Here is a 24829-nt window from a genome sequence, read left to right on the forward strand (position 1 = left end):
CGGACACAACCCATGTTCTCAGGACTCTGAAAAGGATGGCTAGAGCTTCTGAAGGCCTCCCAACCCCAAGATTCTGTAACACCTGTTGATTGATCAGGATGCCCGCTGAGCCCCGGCATGACTGCATGTGTGTAAGTCTGTCCCGGGCACAGGCAGTGATGGGTGGCCTGGCAGTTGGGATCATAGGACAGAGAAGATAGGCTGCTAAGACTGACCTTGTCAGGGTCCAGGAGGGCGTGGCAGATGATGTCCTCACAGATGTTGGCCGTCGGGGCCAGGCAGTGCAGCCGGTAGAACAACTCTACACAGGTGACGTGATGCTCCCGGGTCTCCTTGTTCAGCTGATTCCAAAGCACACGAGCCACCCTCTGTGACAGAAGGGAGACCGTGAGAACACAGCCAGCACCCGCATTTCTTCCTTGTGCCAGTCCAGTCCCAGCCCCGAGGAACTGGCTTCTATCTACACTTGCTACGTGAGAATCCTTAATATACAGAGAAGTACCATCAACAAACAAAACAAAGCAAACCAAACTCAAACCCCAGCAGGTAATGTGATAGGTTAAACTTGGAGGTTTCTCTACATCCAATGAGGGGCTCAAACTCATGACCCTGCAATCAGGAGTCGCAGGCTCTACTGACTAAGCCAGCCAGGCACCCCAAAACAACGCTTTTCATTTAATTTTTAAAAATGTGTTAACATTTTTATTTTTGAAAAAGAGAGAGAGAGAGAGAGAGAGAGAGAGTGAGCGAGTGCATGAGTGTGGGAGAGAGAGGGAGACACAGAATCTGAAGCAGGCTCCAGGCTCTGAGCTGTCAGCACAGAGCCTGACGCGGGGCTCGAACCCATGAACCGTGAGATCATGACCTGAGGCAAAGTGGGATGCTTAACTGACTGAGCCATCCTGGCACCCCACTCTTTTCATTTTTTAAGTAAGCTCTATGCCTTGTGGGGCTTGAACTCACGGCCCTGGCATCAGGAGTTGCAGACTCAATCAACTGGGCCAGCCAGGCACCCCTTGAAACTTGGAGGTTTCTGACCAGCTAAGAACACTGCAGGTCTTGCCCAAAGCTTGACGTTACTTTCCAAGAGATATCAATTGGAAGCAAGAACCTATTGGCTGACGTATCCATCCGACCAGCACACTTGACCCAGTCTTACTATGTGCTGGCAGTGTGGTAGATTTGCAGTGGTCACCAGTCTCGAGATGACACTTGCAGCACCTTCCCTACCACCTGTGGCTGGTTCAAACTGGTCACCACACGGCAGTGATGAAGACTCGTGTCTTTCGAGGTGTTAACTCCATAAACCTGCCTGTTCCCATTTCCACGCACAGTGCCGTGGCGGATGCCCAGCTCACTTTCAGGACACAAATCACACCCCAAATCAAGTCTTCTGTCTCCTCAGCCCTGATCTTAGCTCTTTAAACATGCAGGGTCTGCACCTGGCTGCAGCCCTTCCCTAAATTCCAGGGAGCCCCAGTGAGGGTTGGGGGTGCCTGCCCCAATGGGTGAGACTCAAAGGGAGGGTCAATCTCATTTCCTGGAAGGAATCTCTGAAGGCATTCTTCCAGGTCATGTTAAAAGACTATGCCTCCCCATATTTAAGGGTCTCTTATGTTTTAACAGAGGGTTACCCGAGAAGTTGTGGGGGGAGGATGGGCTAAATGGGTAAGGGGCATTAAGGAAGCTACTCCTGAAATCATAGTTGCACCATATGCTAACTAACTTGGATGTAAATTAAAAAACAAAACAAAACAAAAAACCCCAAAACAAAAAACAAAACAAAACAAAAAGACTATGCCTTATAGACTGTAATACTTTATAAGTACATCTTAGACCAAATGACTCCTTTTTTGGCCCCTTTATTTCTATTCGACAAAACTATCTTCTCTGCATAGATCAGATTAACCACCGACTGCCTCGAGCCCCTAACCATGATGTCCATTATTTTTTTTAATCTAAAGGAATGTGATTTCCAATTATCAAACTGCAATTAAACCTCTGATACAAAACTTTTGACTAAGCAGAGTAGTCCCTTTACTTGTGGTCCCCATGGGCAAACTTACAGGTAAGAGACTCCTCCTGGAATTGAAGGGTTGGAGAGTGGATGTTGATCCCAAAACACACACCTGCTCCTTCATCTATGTTGGACTTCTTGATCCCTATGTTCTGGACACTTCATTAGTGAACTGAATTCTGCCTTTACCACCTGATCGGAAAGGTCAGGGGATTCATGGGATTGCAGACCTTATTCTGTACGTCGCGGGCAACAGGAACACTGGTACGTGGACTGTTCCGTGGGAATGAGAAAAGTCTAGAAGATCTGGAAGCAGCCCTCTTCCTAGAGCCCGAGAACTGGGGGGCAGCCTGGATGTTGGTGTGGGCTGCTTTACTGGCTCCTGTCCAGCATCTGGACATGGTCAGGCACCGGCCCCTGCCGCCCAGCCCTTGAGAGTTGTATACTTTAATAAAGGATGCTACAGTGCATGATGAGTGGTAAGTACTGAGATATGTACTAAATCTGATTCAAAACAAAATTCAAGACTTCAGACAGAACTCGAAAAAGCGTCCTTTTCAAAAACATCACTAAGCGTGTATCATCGCAAGAGTAATTAATGCGGTCAAAGATTCATGGGCTAAGTTCTTTCCTCTCTTTTCCTCTCTGTGCCTATAATACAATGATGCCAAGCTTCTCAGATATATGCAGGACCAAGGAAGGAAGGACTTGCCCAATCACTGCTGCTATATTACGGTGACACTGTTTCCAGTTGCAAGATCCACACGGGCTCAATTTTGGCAGGAAGGGGAGGGGGACAAGGGGCCCAAGCCGAATAGCAATTAAATAAAGCTCCACCAGGACCTAATACTATAAACGGGATCTGAGTATGCAAGTTAGTACGGCTGTGTGAGGAGCTCTGTGGACTATCAGAGAAAAATAAAAACAAAAAAATTATAAAAAAATTATAAAATTATAAAAATATAAATTACAACATTTTAAAAAATTACAGAAAGTTATAAAAAAGTAAAACATAATTTAGGGTCTTTGGAAATTATCCTAAGGGCATTCAGGAAATAAAGAAACATTTATTCAAGAATATCTACTAAATTACAATTAAAGCAACAAGTCTGTGGCAGTTGAACTACAACCCTGCCCACCCCCTCAGCTCAGTGAGGCTCGAGGAACAAGGTGACTACCCACTCCAGGTAGAGTCCCCTCCCCACCAGCTCCTAGTCCAAGGCTCTGCGAAAGGGAAGGCAGTGGCATTTCACTCCTCATCCCTCCTCTCGGGTGGAGGCTATAACTGGGCTGCAGGCCAACAGTGCTGGGGTTCTGGTCATTCTTACCCTACTTTGCTTACAGGGGGGAGGTTATATGCTGGGAGAAGCCAGCTCACAAGACTGGAGGTCCCCCCCCCCCCCCGCAAGTAACCTGTGGAGCTTTCACTCCAAAAGAAGCAGGTCACTATTTGGGTCCCAGCTCTTCCTGAGCAATGGGACATGGAGACTTTGCCCAGAGGAAGAGGCAGGCCATAAAACAGAGAGCTCCATCAAGGGAAAAGAGTTTACTTGGAAGAGGGTGAGGAAGTTCAAGCCTAGGGTACTCTTAAAAACAATGGAATTTTTGTAGTAAGTAATTAAGAGGAGGCTGGAAGCTCCAGCACAGCAACAAATTAAACCACAGGCCAGCTTGTTTATCAGAAATAACCAGGAAAAGAGGGAGCTAGGAAGAACTCTCCTGGCAAAACAAAAAAACAAAACAAAAAACCCCTCAAAGACTAGTGTCAAAAAATTATCAGGCTGTGGAGTAATTTACGCCTTTGGGCCCCGCTGTAAACAAGAGAGCAATCGGTCAGCAGTTAGTGGAGCCTAACAGCTGGGTGTGATACCAAAAGACACAGCTTCAGAGAGACCAGGGAGAGATATAGTCAATGAGAACCCAGCTAAGACCACCGTCATCTCAAGGGCCTGCACATTCCTCCAGGGAGTAGCGCCACAGGGCTCACACCTCCGGGGAAACAGACTTCACTAAAACGGTTTAGGCAAGTCACTAAGCAATAAACAAGAAATGAAGACAACAAAAAGACTTGGGGGGAGGGGTCAGAAAAGTTGCTATGATACATTATCTAAAATGCCCAGTCTTCAAGAAAAACTATAGGACATGCAAAGGAACAAAAGAATACAATACATACACAAGGGAAAAAAAGCAGGCAACAGAAGGTGTCTGTGAGGGCGACCCAGGTGTCAGATTTATTCAACAAAGACATCAAAGTAGCCACTATAAATGTGTTCAAAAAACTAAAGGAAACCATGTTTTAAAAAGTAAAGGAAGGGCACCAGGGTGGCTCAGACGTTAAGTATCTGACTTTGGCTCTGGTCATGATCTCACCGTCTGTGAGCTTGAGCCCTGCCTGCCTCGAGTGTCCCCAGCTCTCTCTCTCTCCCTCTCTCTCTCTCTGCCCTTTACTCGTGCCCTCTCTCGGGGGGGGGGGGGGAGTAAAGAAAGGTACAATAACTTCTCATCAAGTAGATAATATCAACAGGTAGAAAGCATAAAAAGAAAAAAAAAACCCAATGGAAATCTAGAATTGAAAGTACAATAACTGAAATGAAACTTTCACCCCTGAGGAGGCTCAGCAGTTCATATCAAAGACGAGGAAGAATCAGTGAAGAAAACCGGTCGACAGAAATTATGAAATCTGAAGAACAGAGAGAAGAAAGAATGAAGAAGAATGATCAGGGCCTTAGAGAAATGTGGGACGCCATCAAGTGCAGCAGATTCCCACAAATGGAGTGCAAGGAGAGGAGAAGAGAAAGCAGCAGGAAAAATATGTGCAGAAATAATGGCTAAAAAAAACTTCCCACATTTGATGAAAAAACATTAATGTACACATCCAAGAAGCTTAAAGAATTCCAAGTAGGATAAACTCCAAGCCATCCACATTGGACACATCACAATGAGATGCCAATGGACAAAGGAGGGAAAATCTTGAAAGCACCAAGAGAAAACTCACTCATCATTTATAAGGGAAACCCAGTAAGATTAAGAGTTGCCTTTTTATAGGAAAGGCTGGAGACAAGAAGACAGTGGGATCACATACCCAATGGTGAATTCAAATGGTAAGTTCATTTGAACATTCACATGAGCATTTGTTACAGATTATTTAAAAAGTGCTGCTTTCCTGGGGCCACCCTGGGTGGCTCAGTCGGTTAAGCATCCGACTCTTGGTTTCGGCTCAAGTCGCGATCTTGTGGTTGGGGAGTTCGAGCCCCACGTTGCACTCTGTGCTGACAGCCCAGAGACTGGAGCCTGCTTCCGATTCTGTGTCTCCCTCTCTCTCTCTCTCTGCCCCTCCCCCACTCGCACTCTGTCTCTCTCAAAGATAAATAAAAATGTTAAAAAATAAATAAAAATAGGGGCGCCTGGGTGGCGCAGTCGGTTAAGCGTCCGACTTCAGCCAGGTCACGATCTCGCGGTCCGTGAGTTCGAGCCCCGCGTCAGGCTCTGGGCTGATGGCTCAGAGCCTGGAGCCTGTTTCCGATTCTGTGTCTCTCTCTCTCTCTCTCTGCCCCTCCCCCGTTCATGCTGTCTCTCTCTGTCTTAAAAATAAATAAACGTTGGAAAAAAATAAATAAATAAATAAATAAATAAATAAAAATAAAAAGTGCTGCTTTCCTTAAATATTGCATATTCAGGCATACCCAGGGCTGATTAAAGTAGATTTGTTCTTCTATTCAAAGTGTTGAAAGGAAAAAAAAAAGCCCAACAAAGAGCAAGCTATCTAGTAAAAATATCCTTTATAATAGAAGGTGAAATGAAGACATTCCCAGATAAACAAAAACTGAGCAAATTTGTTGCCAGCAGACCTGTCTTATAAGAAACATGTAAGGAAGTTCTTCAAGGTGAAAGCAATCGACCCCAGTGAATCAAATCCATAGAAAAGGCAAAAAGCACCAGTAAAGGTAATTACATGGTTCTACAAAGACAACCTAAGTGTGTATCTCCTTTTTTCTTTCCACTGATTCTCTTCAAAAGGTTGTGTGAACGACAGGTACACAGGTACTGCTCAAGTGCACTGGCGGGACACAGCATCAGTGGCACGGGGGAGGGGGTGGCAGCGCAGGTGCAGAGGAGGAAGGAAATGGCCCAGGTACGGACTGAAATCCACAAGAGAAGAGCCAGAAATGGTTAAAAAAAAAAAAAAAAAAAAAAAAAAAAAAAGGAGGTTAAGTAACACACTCTGTCTTGCTGTGTGTTTTCCTTTCTTCTCCCAGCTTCCTGATAAGGACATAAAATTACGTAACGACTATAACACCACATTGCTGGGTTCATGATGTGCATGGATGTCACGTGCGCACCAACAGCACAAGAAGGGGAAGAGGAGAAGCCCATGCTGCAGGAGGCCTCTGGAATTTAGTCGGGAAGTGAGTCGATTCTGGTAAGTTAGGATGTACCTGCTATGCCCTAGACCGACCACTAATAGCTCCAAAAATATACTGAGGAAAATCATTAAAGCGATTAAAATACTGAACCGGAAAGCATTCATTTGCTCAAAAAGAAAATTACAAAGGAGAAATTAAAAAAAGAGAAAATAGGTAAAATGGTACAATACTGTGAATATGGTAAAAACTGCTGAACTGCACATTTCACGTGGGTGATTTATGTGGTATGTGAATTCTATCAAAATAAAGCTGTCACTAACAACAACAAAAAACAATAAAGCCGAGAGGTGGCCTCAGTTACGTGACTTGCTTGAGAAGCGCTCATCCCAAACAGGAGAAGGGTGGCCTATCTCAAAGGCTTTCAGAGCACAGGCTGTTAGGACCTAAAGGGACTGGATGGTTTCAATATCTCATTCACCCATAAAATATCAGAAAGCTCTCTTCCTCAGTGTCGAAACTTTTCAGGGTGTCTGCTGCCCCATCACTGCAGGGAAAAGGTCCTGGTGAGCGGGAACATCCCTTTCTGCACCCCTGAGCCCCCATGGCTGCTGGGCGGGCTGGAGAAGCCGAGGGCCCTGACCCACAGGTGCCTCACTGACAGACTGTTTAGTAACACTGACCAGTTCACAACTGTGGGAAAGACATACAAACATCATTAGCTAGAGGAACTTGAGGGTCACATGGCAGACCAAAGGTCAAGTGGCAATCGAGTTAGTTAGGTGACCCCTGAACGGCCGAGCGACGTGGAGAAGGAGCAGCCTCAGGATCTAACAGCCGCCCAGCGGAGAGCCCAGGAGACCCAGCTGCAGTCTATGCTTGCCCTTTGGCATCCACGGGCACCACCTTTATAATAAATTTCACTTTTCCTCATGACCTAGTTGGAACTGTTTTTTTAACATTTTTTAATTTTTGAGAAAGAGAGCGCGCGTGTGCATGTGCTCGAGTGGGGAGGGGCAGAGAGAGAAGACAGGGAGACACAGAATCCGAAACAGGCTCCAGGTTCTGAGCCGGTAGCACAGAGCCCGACATGGGGCTCGAACTCAGGAACTGTGAGATCATGAGCTGAGCCACCCGGGGCCCCAGCTGGAACTGTTTCTAACTTCTTGCAGTTAAAAGAGCCCTATCATATGTAGCTTTAAACTGTTTTACACTGTCCCCACAAAGAGGAACAACAGCTGCTCACCATCTTCAGCGAGCTTTCCTAAATTTGACAAGTAACTAAGTTTTCCTTGAGGCTAAATAGCTTTGGAGCCTTTAACCTTATAAATTAGGGCCCAGTCTCTTCTTCCGTATATTTAGAGAATCTAACAGTCCTTATGTACGAAGTCCAGTCAGCCCAGAACTGAACACAAATACTTTACTGCCCTCTTGCCACAGAGCCAGAAACTGTACCAGGAGCCTGGGACAGAGGGACAGGCAAGGCAGGCACAGGGGTCGAGCAACCCTCTCCAGCTGTCACCAGAGCCGCCACATCCCTCTTATCACAGTGACTGGGACCTTGGGGACAACTTTAGATAGCGGGCTGGGAAGAGGGCGTCACCCCCCTCCTCCCAGTGGGACGTACCTGATAGAAATCTGTTTTCTCTGCAATGACTTTCAATATTCCTGGAGCCACGGGAGGGACGGTCACCATCTGCAGCTTGCCGAAAAACGGGTTGTGTCCAGAGCTTTTATAGCGTTTCATCTTGTCTTCGATGACCAGGGCGAGGGACTGGGAGTGGTTGATCACCTCCAGCAGAGTGGAGATGGCTACGTTCTGGAGGAAGCAGTCAGACACACAGCAGCAAACGGTCATGAGGGATCTCAGCCACGACGGGAAAGTGCAGTCGCCGCCTCCTAGGAGGAAGCCAGTCAGAGAGGATGGAGATAAAGAAAATCGCGTGAAAATGGTTCACAATTCGCAGATCCTAAGACACCCTGAGGTCCAGAAGTCACACGGCCAGCAGGTGCGATAATCTCTCGTGGGGACGTGCTATCAGTCATCGCTCAGGGCCAGAGGACAAAGGGGACTGGGTCTGCCTTCAAAAGCTTGTCAGATTACCTGAATTTTGAAAATGTGTCAGGGCTCTGGGATGATTCAAAGCGTCTTTTATTTTAAAAGTTTACATCCAGTAAAACTCACATTAAAAATTTCTTTTAAATTTACATATAGTATATCCACATTTTTTGGTGTAGAGTTCAAAATGTTTTTTCAAGGCTGCTCTCTCGATGGTGGGACTCATGGCATTAGCTTTAAGAGAGGCCCAAAATATACTGTGGACTTGAATTCCAAGTACAGTGCCTCCAAGTACGGTGTCATTTGCAGCTAATGATTTGAGAGACAGACCGCACGGGAAATTTACCGTAATGGCTACAAGAGGGGAGAGCTTTGTCCTGTGTTCCTGTGTTCCCTTCAATTTGACCCCTTCTTTCTTGTTTTCCATGTTCCTCTCTTTTTCCTAAAGTGTTCAATGCCTGCTAAGGACCGAACTGTGTCTGCCCCAAATTCAGATGTTGAAGCCCCAACCCCTAATGTGCTGGTATTCAGAGGTGGGGCCTTCATGACGGGATTAGTGCCCTTATAAGACACATTAGAGAGATCCACCCCCGCCCACGTCCCCAGGATGTGAGCATCCTGCAAAAAGGTGGCCGTTTATAACCGAGGGGAGAGCCGTCCTCAGGAACGGACAATGCCAGCATCCTGGTCTCCAACTTCCAGCCTCCAGAACTCTGAGAAAGAAATTTCTGTGGTTTAAGCCATTTGATCTATGGGATTTTGTTATGGCGGCCTGAGCTTCTAAGAAGCTGCCTGTTATGGGCTGAACTGTGTAACCCCTCACCCCCCAACTCTCCCAAATTCTTATGTTGCAGTCATAAGGTCCTTTAGGACCTCAGAATGTGACCTTATTTAGAAACAGGGTTGATGCAGATGTAATTAGTTAAAACAAGGTCACATTAGAATGGGCCCCTGATCCACCACAACTGGTGTCCTTATAAGAAGGAAATCTGAATGCAGGACACATACACGCACATGGAGGAATGCCATGCAGACTGGAGTTACAACGCCACGGTCCCAGGAACTACCGGAAGCTAAGGGGGAGGGCTGGAACACATCCCTACCCAGAGCCTTCAAACGGAGAATGGCTCTGCCAACAGGCTGATCTCAGACTTCTGCCTCTAGGGCCGGAGACAATACCTTTCTGTTTTTTTAAGCCACTCAGTTGGGAGGACTTTGTCACGGCAACCTTAGCAAACTAACACAAATCTTTAACAACAGGCCTCATGAAACAGCCTACTTCTTGATTATCATTAAGCACATTTATGTTCCAGATCCTTTAATGGGCTGCACGGGACACCTAAAGGTCAAAACTACAGCCCCAGCCTCACCAATCTGCCATCGGTAAGACACGAGTCAAATGCACACACAGCTTATGACAAAATAAGGAGGAGACGAGTGTGGGGAAGAGTCCCCTCCCGGCAGACGCGGTTTCAGCCTGTCTGCAAACATCAGCTAGGTGTCGGGACTCCTCGGGGTGGCTGCGTGGGGCAGGGTGCTCACCGGGGAGCCGGAAGAGCGTTTCACAAAGGCGCTCTGTCTCTTCCGCGGACAGGTACACAGGGAAGGTAGCGCAGTCCAGCAGCAGGTGGCATGCGGCAGCGAAGGCCTCCCGGCAGGCCTCCCGTGAACTCCCCAGGTCCACGACCCCCTGCTCCACGGCCCAGTCCCCCTCCTTCTTCCGGCCAGGGCTCCGGGGCACAGGTGACGGTGACTCCGTACTTTTTGTCTTAAATGGAGACCCTCGAGCCATGAAGAGGTCAGAAAGCATCTGCTTAAACTGGGGCACGCTGATGGGCTTGGCATCCCAGGAGTTCTTCCCGCCGGGGTCGCTGACCGCCGTGCCTGGTGGCCCGCCCTCGTCCCTGCGGCCTGCGGGCTCTTCGCACTTGGTTTCTTCTCCAGACGCCGTTGGCTGCACCCCAAAGATGTTCTTGTGGGCAAAGGTGGCAATCAGCTCCTGGATGCACAGAAACGTCCTCTGCATGCTCCCACCCTTCTTCCAAACGTCATCCTTGTCGGGAGACACCCTGGGGACCCGCAGGTGCTCCGACAGCTCCGGGGACGAGGCGCTGAGCCCGATCCCGCTGTCTTCAGATTTAAGGGGAGGAAACGAAGCTTCTTCATCACCCGGAATCACCGCCTTTGTGTCTATAATTACTTCACTGTTTTCACCTTTTACTGGACTCTGCAAAAAATGGAGATTTGTAACTGTACACCATCTCACGGGGCCAAGGGATTCAAGAATCAGCCGAATCCAGCAAACCAAAGCTTGCGCCTCCTGTTTTCCAAAATCATAATTCTCTACCCCAAGACAACCCCTGTGCAAAAGTGTCTAATAAAATGAAGAAGGCCCATCAGGGGGATGGAGATGGGCGCAAGCCCAGACAGAGGCCACTGTGTCTCCGGCTCTTTGCGCAGGCTGGCGTTGAGCCCACTTTGTACATTCATTTAGGCCTTTGAGGTTCAAAAACCTTTTGCAAAAACAGTTTCTGATCTATTTAAATTTCAAACGTGAATGAGGACATTGGAGTGGGGGTAAAATAAAGGCATGAAGAAATAAAGTGAGAGCAGAGAACTAGAATGAAGGGTTTGCCCCTGTATATATAGCACCTTATCCATCCACCTACGTGTGTGTGTGTGTGTGTGTGTGTGTGTGTGTGTCTACACTTTGTGGCTTTTTCAAAGGGATGCCACTGCAACCTTTGATCACCAGCCTCTCCTCTTACACTGTTAACTTACATAATATTACATTAAATTTAAAACACTTCACCATTTACGCCACTGTGCTCTCTAGGGAAGAATGAAACAGTACGCACTTCTAAAAACACGGTTAATTATGTTTATAGACAAACGCTTAAACTTTGTACCTTAAATCATTTATAGGATTTTTTTCCGATTAGCTATAACAGCTAGAAAAAGAAAAGGGCTCACTGTGGAAAGGAAATGTCTGTGAGTGAGTCTGCACCCGAGGGGCAGGCCCAGCGCCTCCGGGAGTGCCTGGCTACCAGCCTGTCCACTCTCCTGCCCTTGGCTACACTGAATGGGTGTCAAGGCCAGAATTTTCAAATCATTTTTTTTTTTTGAGCGAGAGAGAGAGAGAGAGTGAGCGAGCGAGCATGTGGGGGAGAGGAGCAGAGGGAGAGGGAGGGAGAATCCCAAGTAGGCACCATGCTCAGTGTGGAGCCCGACATGGGGCTCGGGGCCGATCCCATGACCCCGGGATCATGAACGGAGCTGAAATCGAGAGTCAGACACTCAAGGGACTATGCCATGCAGGCAGGCACCCCGGAATTTTCAAATCTTGAAGCGAAGTGGAAAATAAAAAAAAAAATCGAACTGCTTGGGGAACTGTGACAGTCTTCTGGGGACCCGGTCTGGCAGCGCCCACATCAAGTCAGAAGGGGCAAGCGTACCTCTCTCCCAGTTTAAAAAGAAATGGGTTTCGTTACAATCCATTTCAAGGCATTGATCCTTCAGAGAAACCTGCAGCCACCAACAAGCTGCACTAGGACGCAGCGCGGTAACAGTGAAACCCAGAAACAGCCTAAATAACCCCAACGGGGCAAGACTGGAAGACACTGTAAAGCCCACAGCTAGACTGTTGTGGAGACTTCTGGCTTCTAGAACCGTGAGACAATAACTTCCTCTCACATAAGTCACTCGGTCCTTGGTACTTTGTTATTGCAGACCAGGTAAACTAGTATCTCACTTAGGTGGTGGTGGTGTCGTTTTTTAATGTTTATTATTTATTTTTGAGGAAAAGAGAAAGAGCACGAGCAGAGGAGAGGCAGAGAGAGAGAGGGAGACACAACCTGAAGCAGGCACAGGGCTGTCAGCACAGAGCCCGACACAGGGCCCGAACCCACAAACCGCGAGATCATGACCTGAGTCAAAGTCAAACACTTAACCGACTGAGCCACCCAGTGCCCCTCACTTACGCGTTTAGAGAGATACCACCAACACACAAAAACATACGCATGACGAGATCTGGAAGGTGAGTGGAAGCTAACTGAGAGCTGTAGGAGGAAGGGGGGGTGGGTAGGCAAAGTGAAGGGGTGATCAGCTTCCATGCTAAAAGCTTTGGAAAGTGTCTGAGGATTTTAGAAGCATAACTTAGATATTACCACTACATCCTCTGACCTTTACTCCTCCCCTAACCGACCCTAATTCCTTCCTGCTCCCAGGAGGGCATAAGCCTCACCTGGAGAACCACGTCAGCTCCTCGAGGCACGTACCGTGCTTCCACTCGTGGGCTCCATGTCCAGGTAGGAAGGTGGCATCTGGACCTTGCTCAGCACTTTGAAACATGTCTTCAAGGCATGCGTGAGCTCAGGTAAGCTTAGAGTCTCCATTTCCTCGGCCAGAGGCTGCACCAGGCAGCCCAGCACCTGCGGGAGGTACTGGGTTTGTACCTCAGAGTAAAGTTCCTGTGGAAAAAAGACCTGGGTTTAATGGGTTTTCAAGTTTTGATCAGAAAAAAGAAAATGCACCTCAAAATGGCACCTTAGAAAAGTCCATTTTTTAAGAGCGTAAGTTTCATGTTCGTTCCCAAATCAGAAAACAAAGTATTTTCTTTTTGATCTAGACAAATCAATGGACATTCTTCCTTTTTTTTTCAACTGTCTTTACCTTTTCTAGTAGAAAACTGTTGCCACATTTGTTTCTATATTAAGTAAATTAGCTTCGTTTGAGAAAATTAGTCAACTGCACAATTTTACCTAGAGGTACATTTACTCTCACTACTAAACAACATAGTGTAGAATGATGCCCAGGTCATCTCTGGTTTACATAACTTTGCCTCGGGGCGCTTATAAGTGGCTTAAGGTTATAACCTCTTTTAAATAAGACATAAAAGCCATAAGAGATTAAGTTCAGCTACATTCCCTGCTCCAAAACATTTAAAGTGTCGTGCATTGGGGGCGCCTGGGTGGCTCGGTCAGTTAACTTCAGCTCAGGTCATGATCTCGCGGTTTGTGGGTTCGAGCCCCGCGTTGGGCTCTGTGCTGACAGCTTGGAGCCTGCTTCAGATTCTGTGTCTCTCTCTCTGTCACTCCTCCATTCATGCTCTGTCTCTGTCTCTGTCTCTCAAAAATAAACATTAAAGGGGCACCTGGCTGGCTCCGTCGGTTGAGCGTCCGACTTCAGCTCAGGTCATGGTCTTGCAGTTCGTGAGTTCAAGCCCTGCGTCGGGCTCTGTGCTAACAAACAGCTCAGAACCTGCTCAGAGCCTGCTTCAGATTCTGTATCTCTCTCTCCCCCTCCCCTGCTCATGGTCTGCCTCTCTGTCTCTCAAAAACAAATAAATGTTAAAAAAATAAATAAATAAATAAACATAAAAAAAAGTGTTGTGTGTTTACGTAAAACCACTTTTCAGTATGGCAAGGTTTATCAGGCCAACGACACTAATGAAAAGCGTAAATATCAGCCAAGCATGGAGCCTCCTCTTCCCAGCAAGGGGCCTCACCAGGGGAATAACATCCAGAAGGAACACCAGGAGGGTACAGAGCTCCGAGACCGTCGGAGGAGGGCTGACGCTGTTCCCGACAGTGTAACTCTGCTTCGCTGGTCTACAGAAGTCACAGGAAAGAAAAATCAGTTCTTTCTCCCATGGTAACTTCAAGCATTCATGACGCCCAATAAAGTTCCTCTATCTCAAACATAACGAAAGATAGCTTCTGTAATTCTCATAATTAAGCTTTTTAAAACTAACACAAAGAAGTGTCAGTGTCTTGAATCTGCTTATCTCCAAAACAGGTTTGGTCAGATCTGAACTCCATCAGTTCAGATGAGGGTGGTCCCACGCCCAGGTGGGATTCCACGGCCAGCGGATCCGGAGCTCTGCTACGGGTGCAACACTAGGTCCCCCGCCCCAAACCACAGGCATGTTCCGAGGGAAGGCGCCTGGCTAGAGAAGGGCAGGCTGAAAGCAACCTGACACAGCGCCTCCCCATAACCCCCACGAGCTCAGGCACGGGAGCGGCTTAGACTCTCCCGCGTCCATACCGCTCAGCGCTATCGGTGGCCGCTTATGCTATAAAACTCAACACTTCTTTTCAGAGAAGCAGGTGACTGGTTAAATAGGTAAGTTAAAAAATAGATACGTGGGGCGCCTGGGTGGCTCAGTCGGTTAAGCGGCCGACTTCGGCTCAGGTCATGATCTCACGGTCCGTGAGTTCGAGCCCCGCGTCGGGCTCTGTGCTGACAGCTCGGAGCCTGGAGCCTGCTTCAGATTCTGTGTCTCCCTCTCTCTGACCCTCCCCTGTTCATGCTCTGTCTCTCCCTGTCTCAAAAATAAATAAAACGTTAAAAAAAAATTAAAAAAAAAATAGATACGTATCGGTGCTCAAAACAGAGTAACTTTGGATTCATCTAGCTCTCATGGGACAACTTGACCTGAGTTCACTGTCTTCACTGCAAATTACCATGTAGTTATCTTGGCATTTATCTGAGCACTTTGAAGAAGTACACACACTCTAGCCTAGGCAACTGTTCTCCGTGTCTCCTCTAAAGAAACTTGCGCATGTGTGTGTAAAGAGACAGGACAAAGGACGTTTGCAACAATGGAAAAATTGAAACTAGTGTTTTTACCAGGTGTACAGACTGCTCTCCAAAGGACTGTTAACCCACCACCAAAACAGCACACTGTAAAAAGTTATATACAACCTGATACCGCTTATGGAAAACCTGAACAGACACACGAGACTGTATCATTTCTGGATACGCACTTGTTATAAATGCACAGACAACATCACGGCTAGGACGGACACTAATAATCCCAGTAAGAAGGGGGAAGGTGCTGGGAAGGTAGGAGTTAGTTCTATCTGGGTAGCAACATTTTATTCCTTAAAAAAAAAAAATCTGAAAAAAAAAAAAACAAAAAAAAAAACGGCCAAGGGTTAACTATAATTTCAGTAATGGGTGCATGTGTATCTGACATTACTTCTTGGTTTTCCTTACAATTGAAATGCTTCGTAGTTGATTTTTTTAAAAAAAGAAAGCACACCTTCTAACTCTGAAGTGGAAACAGGACCAAAATATAGTCCATCTTCAGTATAACGTGGCCTTGGGTTGCCCGTGGGTCCAACTACAATTCATTCATCACAGGTTTGAACACCTGCCAGGACCTGGCTCTAGGGGACACAGAGCTGCACTGTGGGAGCAGCCGGGAAGTGAGGGGCTCCCGGGTTCCCATCTCGGCTGCTGCTAACTTGCCGCACAGCCACGCAAGGGCTGCGTGTCACTGGGCCCCGGCTTTCTTACGTGATACAAGGGCCCACTTCTCCTCGGGCTGTCCCGAGGCGTTAATGAGTGTGTGTAGGGCTCTGAGGCCAGAGAAGGGCCCACAGGAAGCGACAAGTCAAGCTTCTGCTAAGCTGGGTAGTGGAGGACAGTGACAGCACAGAGCATCGCACTCAAGGGTGACAGGAAGGAAGGCTGACGGGGGACTCAGGACAAGACGGGCTCTGAGAAATGACGCTATTCCCCTGCTGTAGGGAGAGGGACCGGGGAAAGGCTCACAGGGAGGCACGTGGATCCCCAGAGCGGGGCCACCATCCACGATGTCAAGGTGGTACAAGTCATCAGACCGAAGGTGACTTGAAGCTGATTGTGGCAGCTGAGACATTATGCTTTTATCGAACCTGTTATGGAACAATCTCAGTAAGAATTTAAGGAGACTGACGATTTCAAAACCACTCACTCTAGACACAGAGCCACAAAACTAAGCCTCCTTAAACACATCAGCCTCCAGGAGAACTGTGCAGACTCTATTTAGTCAACGTAAATTGAAAATGCACAGGATTTTCATCTCAATTAATTGATTAATCAATCAATTAATTAGAATTAATAAGTAAAAAAGCTTCAGAATTATGTGGCAGAGATTACCTGAACCTTCTTAATGGCAATATTTTTTATTCTGCTAAGATTTGAATTCTTTCCCGTCGTGTGCTCAGCAGAGATCACCCAACCTGAACCACAAAAAGCAGCTATGAAACCACAAGAGCTTCCAGTCCTTCCTGAACATTCTATAATCTGGAACTGGACACTTACCTAAAGCAGTTCTCAAAGCACCTTGTCATATAATCCCAGAGAAAGTCTGTGCTTAGGGAAGTGATCAGCAAATTCACCGTTTTAACAATCTCCGAGGCATTTCTGTTTTCTTTTATTGCACTGCAAGGGAAGGTGGAGACTCTTAACTATATCCATGAGAAACCCTTCACTACGAGAACACTGTTCCTGAAAACCTGTAATTCATTTACTTGTTTCTGGAGAGATGGACAAATCCCAAGAAAGATAAAAATGTTACTGTCCTGTTACTGGAAAGAGTTTGCATGCCATCCTAAACAGGAAATATATTGATACATTCTCTTAGAAACAAGTGTCAGAGGAGCGCCTGGGTGGCTCAGTTGGTTAGACGTATGATTTCGGCTCAGGTCATGATTTTGTGGTCAGTTCAAGCCCCGTGTCAGGCTGTGTTCTGAGAGCTCAGAGCCTGGAGCCGGCTTGGGATTCTGTGTCTCCATCTCTCTCTGCCCCTTCCCTATTCACGCTCTGTCTGTCTGTCTGTCTCTCTCTCTCTCTCTCAAAAATAAATAAATATTTAAAAAAGAAATAAAAAGAAATAAGTGTCAGAGCTGTTATGAAAAGAATCTGGTATAGAAAATCAGTTTGAGTCCAGCTGTGGGTAATGAGATAGTCTGTTGGTAAAATAATATGGTATACCCATATTCCCATGGTATTCCCATTTGGGTGGGAAATTTGGCTAAAATTTAAATGTGTACCTTCTATGACTCAAGAAATTTATTCTATGGATTCACCCTACAGAAATCCTTGCATGGTCACCCAAAGATATATGCATGAGGATACCGTTGCAAGGCCATTTAAAAATACTGAAAAATTGGAAGCCACCTACAAGTCGGTCAGCAGGAGATTGATCAATCGGTCAGGATTTATTTAAACAGATGATCAATCCTTACTGAGGAACCTAAGACAACCATTATATTCCATCGTAGAAGAGAGCAGAGCTACTCACAACTTGCACTTAAAAGAAAAAACAGGCAATTAAATAGCTCGTAATACCATCTTTAAAATAAAAGACAGGCATCTGTATATTTATATATGCATTCAAAGTTTGGAAAGAAATGAAAACGTTTTATGTTTTTCTCTCAAGGGTGGTGGAGTATGGGTGGTATCTTTTTTCTTGACATTTTCAAATACTGGTATGTTCCACAAAGAGCATGGTTACTTTCATATTTAGAAAAACAGTAATTCTGGGAGAAAAGAGGAAAAAAGGGGAAGAAAAGAGGAAAAATTCTGGGAGGAAAAAAGCAAACACTCAGAACTCTTGGTACATTTACAATTAAGAAGCCAGATAAATCCTCAAATAGCTTTAAATTTTCAATATATCCAATGCTAATTCAGGCAGAAGGAAACTACATCAAGAATAAAGTAAGGGGCACCAGGGTGGCTCAGTCAGTTAAGCATCTGACTCTTGGTTTCGGCTCAGGTCATGATCTCATGGATCGAGCCCTGCATTGGGGTCTGGAGCCTGCTTGGGATTCTCTCTGCCCCTCCCTGGCTCGCTTGTGCATACTCTCTCTCTTTCTCTCCCTCAAAAATAAATGAAAGCATTACAAAAATAATAAAGTCAAAAGGAAGACACTGCACTATCTTAAAAGGAACAAAAACAAAACCCAGGGTCAAGAGAGAACTACATACTCCAAGGCACCATGTCTGCCATGTCCTGAACCTCACCTGCTCTGCCTTCAGGGTCCTGTGGCACCTGCCCTCAGCGTGCCCTTGCCTGGCTCTCCCCTCTGCCACGGGCTCCACTTCCCAACCTTACCCTCCTCCTGCCATCCTCTCAGTAAGTCACCATGTGGACACACACCAGATCCGGGTTTCCTACTCGCTCAGTAAATACATTTTGTACATCCCAGGCTGGGTGGAGACTGGCTTCAACGCCTTTTAAACCCTTCACGGTATTCAACAGGGAACTGTCCTTTCACGGCGACTGACTCAAGCGCACAGGTTTTATCTTCACGCGGGTTGCGATCCCTCGCGTGTCCACTTTCTCCAGCTCCACACACTTTATACCACACGGCAGGGGAAGTGAGACGAGCAGCATCAGGGAGGGAGGAAGAAGTGCGAAGCTGGAGGCCAAACCCGTACCTTGTGAGCGAGTTTCCACTCTGGGTGTAGCTAAGTTTAAGGTCAGAGCCGAGAGCGTCTCTGCAGTAAGAATAAAAGGCCCGGATGACTTCAAGGAACAAATTCCCAACCACTCGAGGCCCTGTGATGAAAAAGAAAACAGAGAGAGGTTAATAATCCGTATTTAAATAAATAAATAAATAAATGGCGTACGCATGACATAGAGAGGAACCGTACACACAATTTTAGAGTCTAAAATGCTCAGAAACTTTAGTCGGATAATGACAACTTTAGCTGGGGGAACAACATTCATGTAAACGGCCAGCATTTCTGTCACGCACACTACGGGCTGGAGAGCGCTCTAAGCACGTTGTATCTATTAACTTATTCCATCCTCACAACAGCCGTGTGACCAGGTACCGACTGCTGTACGGACTACAGATACGGGGACAGAGGCAGGCAGGTTAAGTAACCTGCCCACGCCTGCTTCTGCCTGACGGATCCAGGGCGTGTGCTTGGTGTGCGTTAAGTGTGCATCACCTCTGGCCAGAGACGTTACCTGGCATAAATGCCAACAGAGTAGAATAGGGCAACTTTCCTTATTTTTTCATTAAAAAAAAAAGTTTTTACACTTTGAATTTTTGCTTTTAATCTTTTTTTTAAAGTAATCTCGAGCCCAACAAGGGGCTCAAACTCACGACCCCAGCGTCAACAGTCACATGCTCTACCTACGGAGTCAGCCAGGTGCCCGTCTAAATCCTTTTCATCGTGAGCTAGAACCCCACAAAAAAATAACACTGCTCTTGAAAAGCTTATTAAAATGGCACAAAAGAACTGGACCAGCTGCAGGTTAGAGAAGCACTGCTGTCAATCAGGCAGGTGGAAGGTGGCTGGACATTTCTGCCCCACAACCAGCAGCCACCAGGCAGTGAAGGGAGCGACTTCTCACCCGAGTGTGCAAAGGGATGAAAACAGGATTGATTCTGAGAAAGTAAAAGCTCTCTCAATGTATCCGTGTAAAAAGCAATCAGCAGATTAATCTTTGATGCTGCTTTTCCACAAAACCAAAAACGTGCCTCTGAGAAAACTTCTATTTATTCATTTTTGAGAACTTTTTTGATGATCAGCCCCAAGTATATTTTACCTACAGTATAAGAACGTCGAACGCTTTGGGGGCGCCTGGGTGGCTCAGTCAGTTAAGCGTCAGGCTCTTGGTTTTAGCTCCATCATCGTCTCATGGTTTCGTGGGTTCGAGCCCCGCATCGGGCTCTGTGCTGACATTGCAGAGCCTGCTTGGGATTCTCTGTCTCCCTCTCTCTGCCCCTCCCCCACTCAAGTGATTGGATGTTAAGATCTTACCGTGAATGGATATCAGAGCAATTTCTATTCTCTAAGCAAGGGACAGAGGTCATTGTGTTTTTAGCTGACATTCACAGGACCACAGTGTGCAAGAGGGGACCCTTCAGGAGCTGGAGTCTAGTTCAACCCCTTCCATTTGGCAGAGGAACAGACCGAGGCCCACACGGCAGACGTGGCTTTCCCTGGGTCGTGAGGCAAAGAGAGGGAGGAGGATCCCTATTCACTTGAAAATAAAATCAAAGTGCATTTGAAGCATGACGTTGGACTGAGGAAACATTCTCACAAAATCAGTGCCCTATGTGCTCTGTAGGCACACGCACAGATGCGCACGATAGGAGCTCCAAGGTATTTTTCCAACAAAAGTGTTCACGTTATTGTGCAAAACTTTTAAGTGGTGCCCAGACAGGATGACTGAACACACAAAGTGATGAAGATGCTTCAAGATTCTGAAATTCCAATGACTGAATTATATTCAAAATAACATGTTGACCGTGTCTCGCCAAGTTTAACTCCCTCGACACAGGCAATCCACATCGGGCCTATGAGGATAACTGCATTTCTCTTTTTTTTTTTTTTCTCCTTAAAGTTTATTTAGAGGGAGAGTGAGCAAGCGTGTGCGTGCATGCAAGCGAGTGCAGGGGAGGGGCAAAGAGAGGGAGGGAAAGAGAATCCCAGGCAGGCTCCACGGGCAGTGCAGAGCCCGACACTGCGCTCAATCCCACGACCCTGGGATCATGACCTGAGCTGATATCAAGAGGCGGATTCTTAACCGGCTGAGCACCCCCCCCCCCCAACCCCAGTAACCGCACTTCTAACATTACCTATCTCCGGCTTGTCCAGAAGACTGACGAGGATGCGGAAAGGCTTCAGATACGCATGATGGCGTTCCTCTATGTCAGCATCTGAGAACTTCTGGTGCAGTATCTCAGCTAGACCCTTTTTTTTTTTTCCCCCCAAAAAGCCACACATTAGGATATTGTAGGACACTGTAGCACAGCATGACACTCTTGGTTTTTCTAATTTTAAGCACAGTATGACATTATTGGTTTTTTCTAATTTTAAGTATTCTGGGATAGTATTTCTGACAGAAAACCAGTCACAGGGCACGAAACAGACACACACAGAATTTTCCCAACCGCGTATCCAGCAACATTCCCAACGTCTACTTTGAGGTCCTACAAATCAACCTACTGAGGAATTATGATCAGGAATGTTCTGATTGGGATCTACTTTCCAGAAAGTCTCCTTTACCTCAACTAAAAGATCCTTAGAATATTTTTCAAAAAAATACGAGGACTGGTCTTCGTAAGAATTTGAGAGTTCGGATTCTGGCACAATGGTATTTCCTTTAATATCTGAACCTGCAAGAGAACAAGAGCCATGAGCTGTAACGAGATCTGTAATTTTAAGGTACATAACATGCAAGGGTCTCATGCTGTGGTATTTTTAAAAAGAGAACTTTTCCAACAGAAAACCAAATTCCAACCTGGAGAGACTAAGTCACATTTTCTTCTTCTGATAAAAAAAGTGGTATGCTAAGGATTCCAGCTCAACAGGCATCAATTTAGTTCGTCCCAAGAGTTCACCCTAACTGTCTTGGATAAGTCTGATTACAAGGAATGGAAAGAGGATCATTTTTAAAATCCAGCATTTATATGGCAGTATGTGAACTCAAGCTATTCTCCTCTATATGCTCTTATTGTGAGTTCTGGGTAAGTCTGTGAGGTCTTCAGGGCAAGAAAGGCATCTCATGGTATTAGGAGCATGGATTCTGGGGCTGAGGCTAACAGGTGGGAGCCAGCACTCAACTTGATCCCAGGTCCTCTCTATATACAGCAAGTCAAGGCCAACTAAGAGGGAGCTGAGCATTTATCAGAATCATCCTTTTGATAAAAATGCTTAAAGAGTCTGTAAATATTCTTCTTGACATCCTTCACTGGCTTCCATGCAATGGGCTCTGGGAGTTCTGTAACTAGGAAGAAGAGAGGAAGGAAAGGGTTCAGAGAACTTCCTGACTTTGGTGTGAGAAGACCCATATGTTGAGAGTTGTGAAAGCAGAGAAGCAAAGGGATCTTTAGGGCAGTGAAACCACTCTGCGCGATGCTGTAAAGGTGGACGCGTGTCCTTACACGTGTCCAAGCCCACAGAATGCTCACCGCCACGAGTGAGCCCTGGGGGAAGCTCACCACCACGAGTGAGCCACTGACGCTGGGTGATGACGTGCCAGCCCCAGTTCACAGACTGTGACACATGTGCCACTCTGGTGGGGAGGCTGTGGAGGGGAGGGGGAGCTGGGAACTGTGTACCTTCCTCTTAATTTTGCTGTGAACCTGAAACTGCTCTAAAATCATAAAGTCTTAAAAAAAAAAGGCTGTGGAGTCCTTTCAGGGTCACTTTGTGTGCCACCTGTGCTCAGGTACACGAACATGCAGATTTATAAAATTCTGAAGTGCTAGCCTCCAAGCCCTGGGATTTCCTGAACTCTGTCCCTGTGAACCAACCGTCAAAGGCTTTTCTACAAGTTTATGGGCTGTGCACAGAAACATGGGCCCGGGTTCTCAGGCTCTCCCAAAGTCGGTTCCAAATGTCTTCCAAAACTTTAGGTCAATACCACAAACATTTCCATCTGTATCAAACCGTCTGTGGGTTTGCTCTCACACCCCGCAAGCCCATGAGACTTCTTCATAGCAGCAAGCTTCTACTTGAAGGAGGTTTCACTACAAGTTTTTGGGGTATTTCAAGCTTCTTAAAATGCAATTCAGTGAGCATTTTAAATATCCCATTTACGGGCACCTGGTGGCTCAATCTGCTGAGCGGCTGACTCTTGATTTTGCCTCAGGTCATGATCCCAGGGTCATGGGATCGAGCCCCACGTCGGGCTCTGCACCGAGCATGGAGCCTGCTTAAGATATTCTCTTTCTCTCTCTCTCTCCCCCTCCCTCCCTCCCTTTCTGTCTCCCTCTCCCCCAATCGCGCACGTTCTCTCAATCTCTAAAAATTAAAAAAAAAACCATTTGTTTATTTCCCTGTTTTTTGTGTAACAGCTGCAACATAAGCAAAGCTACAGCGTAGGCAGAACTCATCTGACCGGTGCCATATTCCGTCAGTGTGTCCTCTCTCCATACTTCATGATTCAGAAACATATCACCAAGACTGAAACTTGATCCACAAATCAGCACTATAAGGTTTCATGTTAACTTCGACTTTCGATTGTCGTATACTGCTCAGTACCTAGTAACCACGCATAAAGTCTTCTGTTTAGAGACATATCTCTTCTCAGGAGGGTCTGGGTGGCGGCTGACAGGATATGTACGATGTCAGATCTGAGCAGAGGAATGGCTCTCTCGTTGGAATCCTATTGGAAGACAGAGAAAACTTTACTGCAGAGGGATGCACGAGTAGATCATCGGCTTTCTGAATGTGGCCCTTCCTTACCGGTCTACCAAGCTTGCTCTTAAAAAGGTAGTTCTCAAAAGGGGTTGGTTCTTCACGATGCCCACGGGCAGAAGCTACTCAGTTTTTGCTACGGAAACACCATCCTCACAAAAATGAACAAGGACGCTTCAGCCAGCTGGAAGCAAATGGTGACCGCAAAGTGGCTGCTATAAAGCTGCCTGGATCTGTCCCACCTGCCCCCTGCCCCCCACATCCTCGGGAATACTAGGGACTTCCTGGGAGAACACAAACGGCTTACCAGACATGTATAAAATGGAAAGAAGAACAGAACAATTTCCAAATTATTTCTTTGCACCAGAACATTGGAGTCCAACAGTGATGCACACAGAGACTTTACCTGTAGATGATAAAACAGCATGGACATTTCACTCCCAAGTCATTTAACATCATTTGTAGGCTACTCTTTACACTCACAAAAATAAAATTAACTCTTCCTGGGAATCTTGAAACCACTGTGTTAAATCACATGGACTACAACAGTAAGGCGGAAATGTGGAAATATGGGTTCTAGCTCTAGACACTGGGGGTGGGGCGGTGAGAAGAGGTCATCGAGATGACGTGACCTGGCTGACCTGTGAGCTGGAGGCTCCTCACCTTCTCCTCTGTCCTGGGAGTGTGCATTCTGCTTGCCTTCCCTGCCTCAGAAGCTGCCTGAGGGACGCAGCCTTGACATGGTGATGTGGCACTGACGACACCTGCATGGTATATGTGACCGACCCAGGCAAAGTCTCTACATAGTAAACTTTTACAATCTGGCAGGTGGATGCAGAGATCTACTTGTCCTGTGCCCGCCCAAGACAAGCCTCATCAGTAAGCTCCCCGGCATAGTAAACTGGCCGCCAACCAATCTGGAGTGGCCTGCCTCTTCCTTTGGCCTCCCCCTGCCCTCTGCATGTATGGAACATTCCAGGTCACACCCAGGAAGTTCCCAAGGAGGCTGTAAACAGTGTAACATCGGACAGTGGATCAGCTGCAGCTCTCACACGTTGCATCTGAGAGCTTGAAGGGCTTGGACGAGATGGTCAGGTTCTAAGACCTCAAATTCTAGGATCCAGAAAGGAATGTCTTTAGGTTCTGGTAGGATCTTTTGACTAACCCCAAAATCCATTCAGTTACATGGATTCCAAACCAATTCAATCTATACTCTATGTGTCTTTTCCAAGTATAGATATACAGGAACACAGATGCAGAACAGTTGAGAAGAGCAATAAGGGAAATGTTAATTCGGAAGAGAGGAGGGAAAACACTGGAGTTCTGTAGGAAAGCTGAACGGGAAGGGCAGGGAGGGCCTGCACTGAGGCTGGGGGAGAAGGGGTGGGGAGTGAGGGCAAGGAGCAGGGAGGCAGCATCACAGACTTGCAGGCCAGGCCAGGCAGTCAGTTTGGG

At 46.7% G+C, this 24829-nt stretch overlaps 1 protein-coding gene across 5 annotated transcripts in view; it reads right to left on the minus strand.

Annotated features, from left to right (window-relative positions):
• Positions 1–24829, minus strand: part of DOP1B (DOP1 leucine zipper like protein B) — a 104318-nt gene that overhangs the window by 39568 nt on the left and 39921 nt on the right. For all 5 annotated transcript variants that reach the window (XM_045036636.1, XM_045036637.1, XM_023238758.2 and 2 more), the window contains 11 exons: positions 23682–23780; positions 23219–23342; positions 21239–21348; positions 20809–20923; positions 18650–18770; positions 16529–16648; positions 13944–14046; positions 12715–12906; positions 9980–10664; positions 8006–8277; positions 216–368 (listed from right to left, as the gene is read on the minus strand). In XM_045036636.1, the coding sequence (XP_044892571.1) occupies positions 216–368; positions 8006–8277; positions 9980–10664; positions 12715–12906; positions 13944–14046; positions 16529–16648; positions 18650–18770; positions 20809–20923; positions 21239–21348; positions 23219–23342; positions 23682–23780 (2094 nt within the window). The remainder of the gene's footprint in view (positions 1–215; positions 369–8005; positions 8278–9979; positions 10665–12714; positions 12907–13943; positions 14047–16528; positions 16649–18649; positions 18771–20808; positions 20924–21238; positions 21349–23218; positions 23343–23681; positions 23781–24829) is intronic.

This window comes from Felis catus, chromosome C2, assembly GCF_018350175.1.
Source record: "Felis catus isolate Fca126 chromosome C2, F.catus_Fca126_mat1.0, whole genome shotgun sequence".
Lineage (NCBI taxonomy): Eukaryota > Metazoa > Chordata > Mammalia > Carnivora > Felidae > Felis > Felis catus.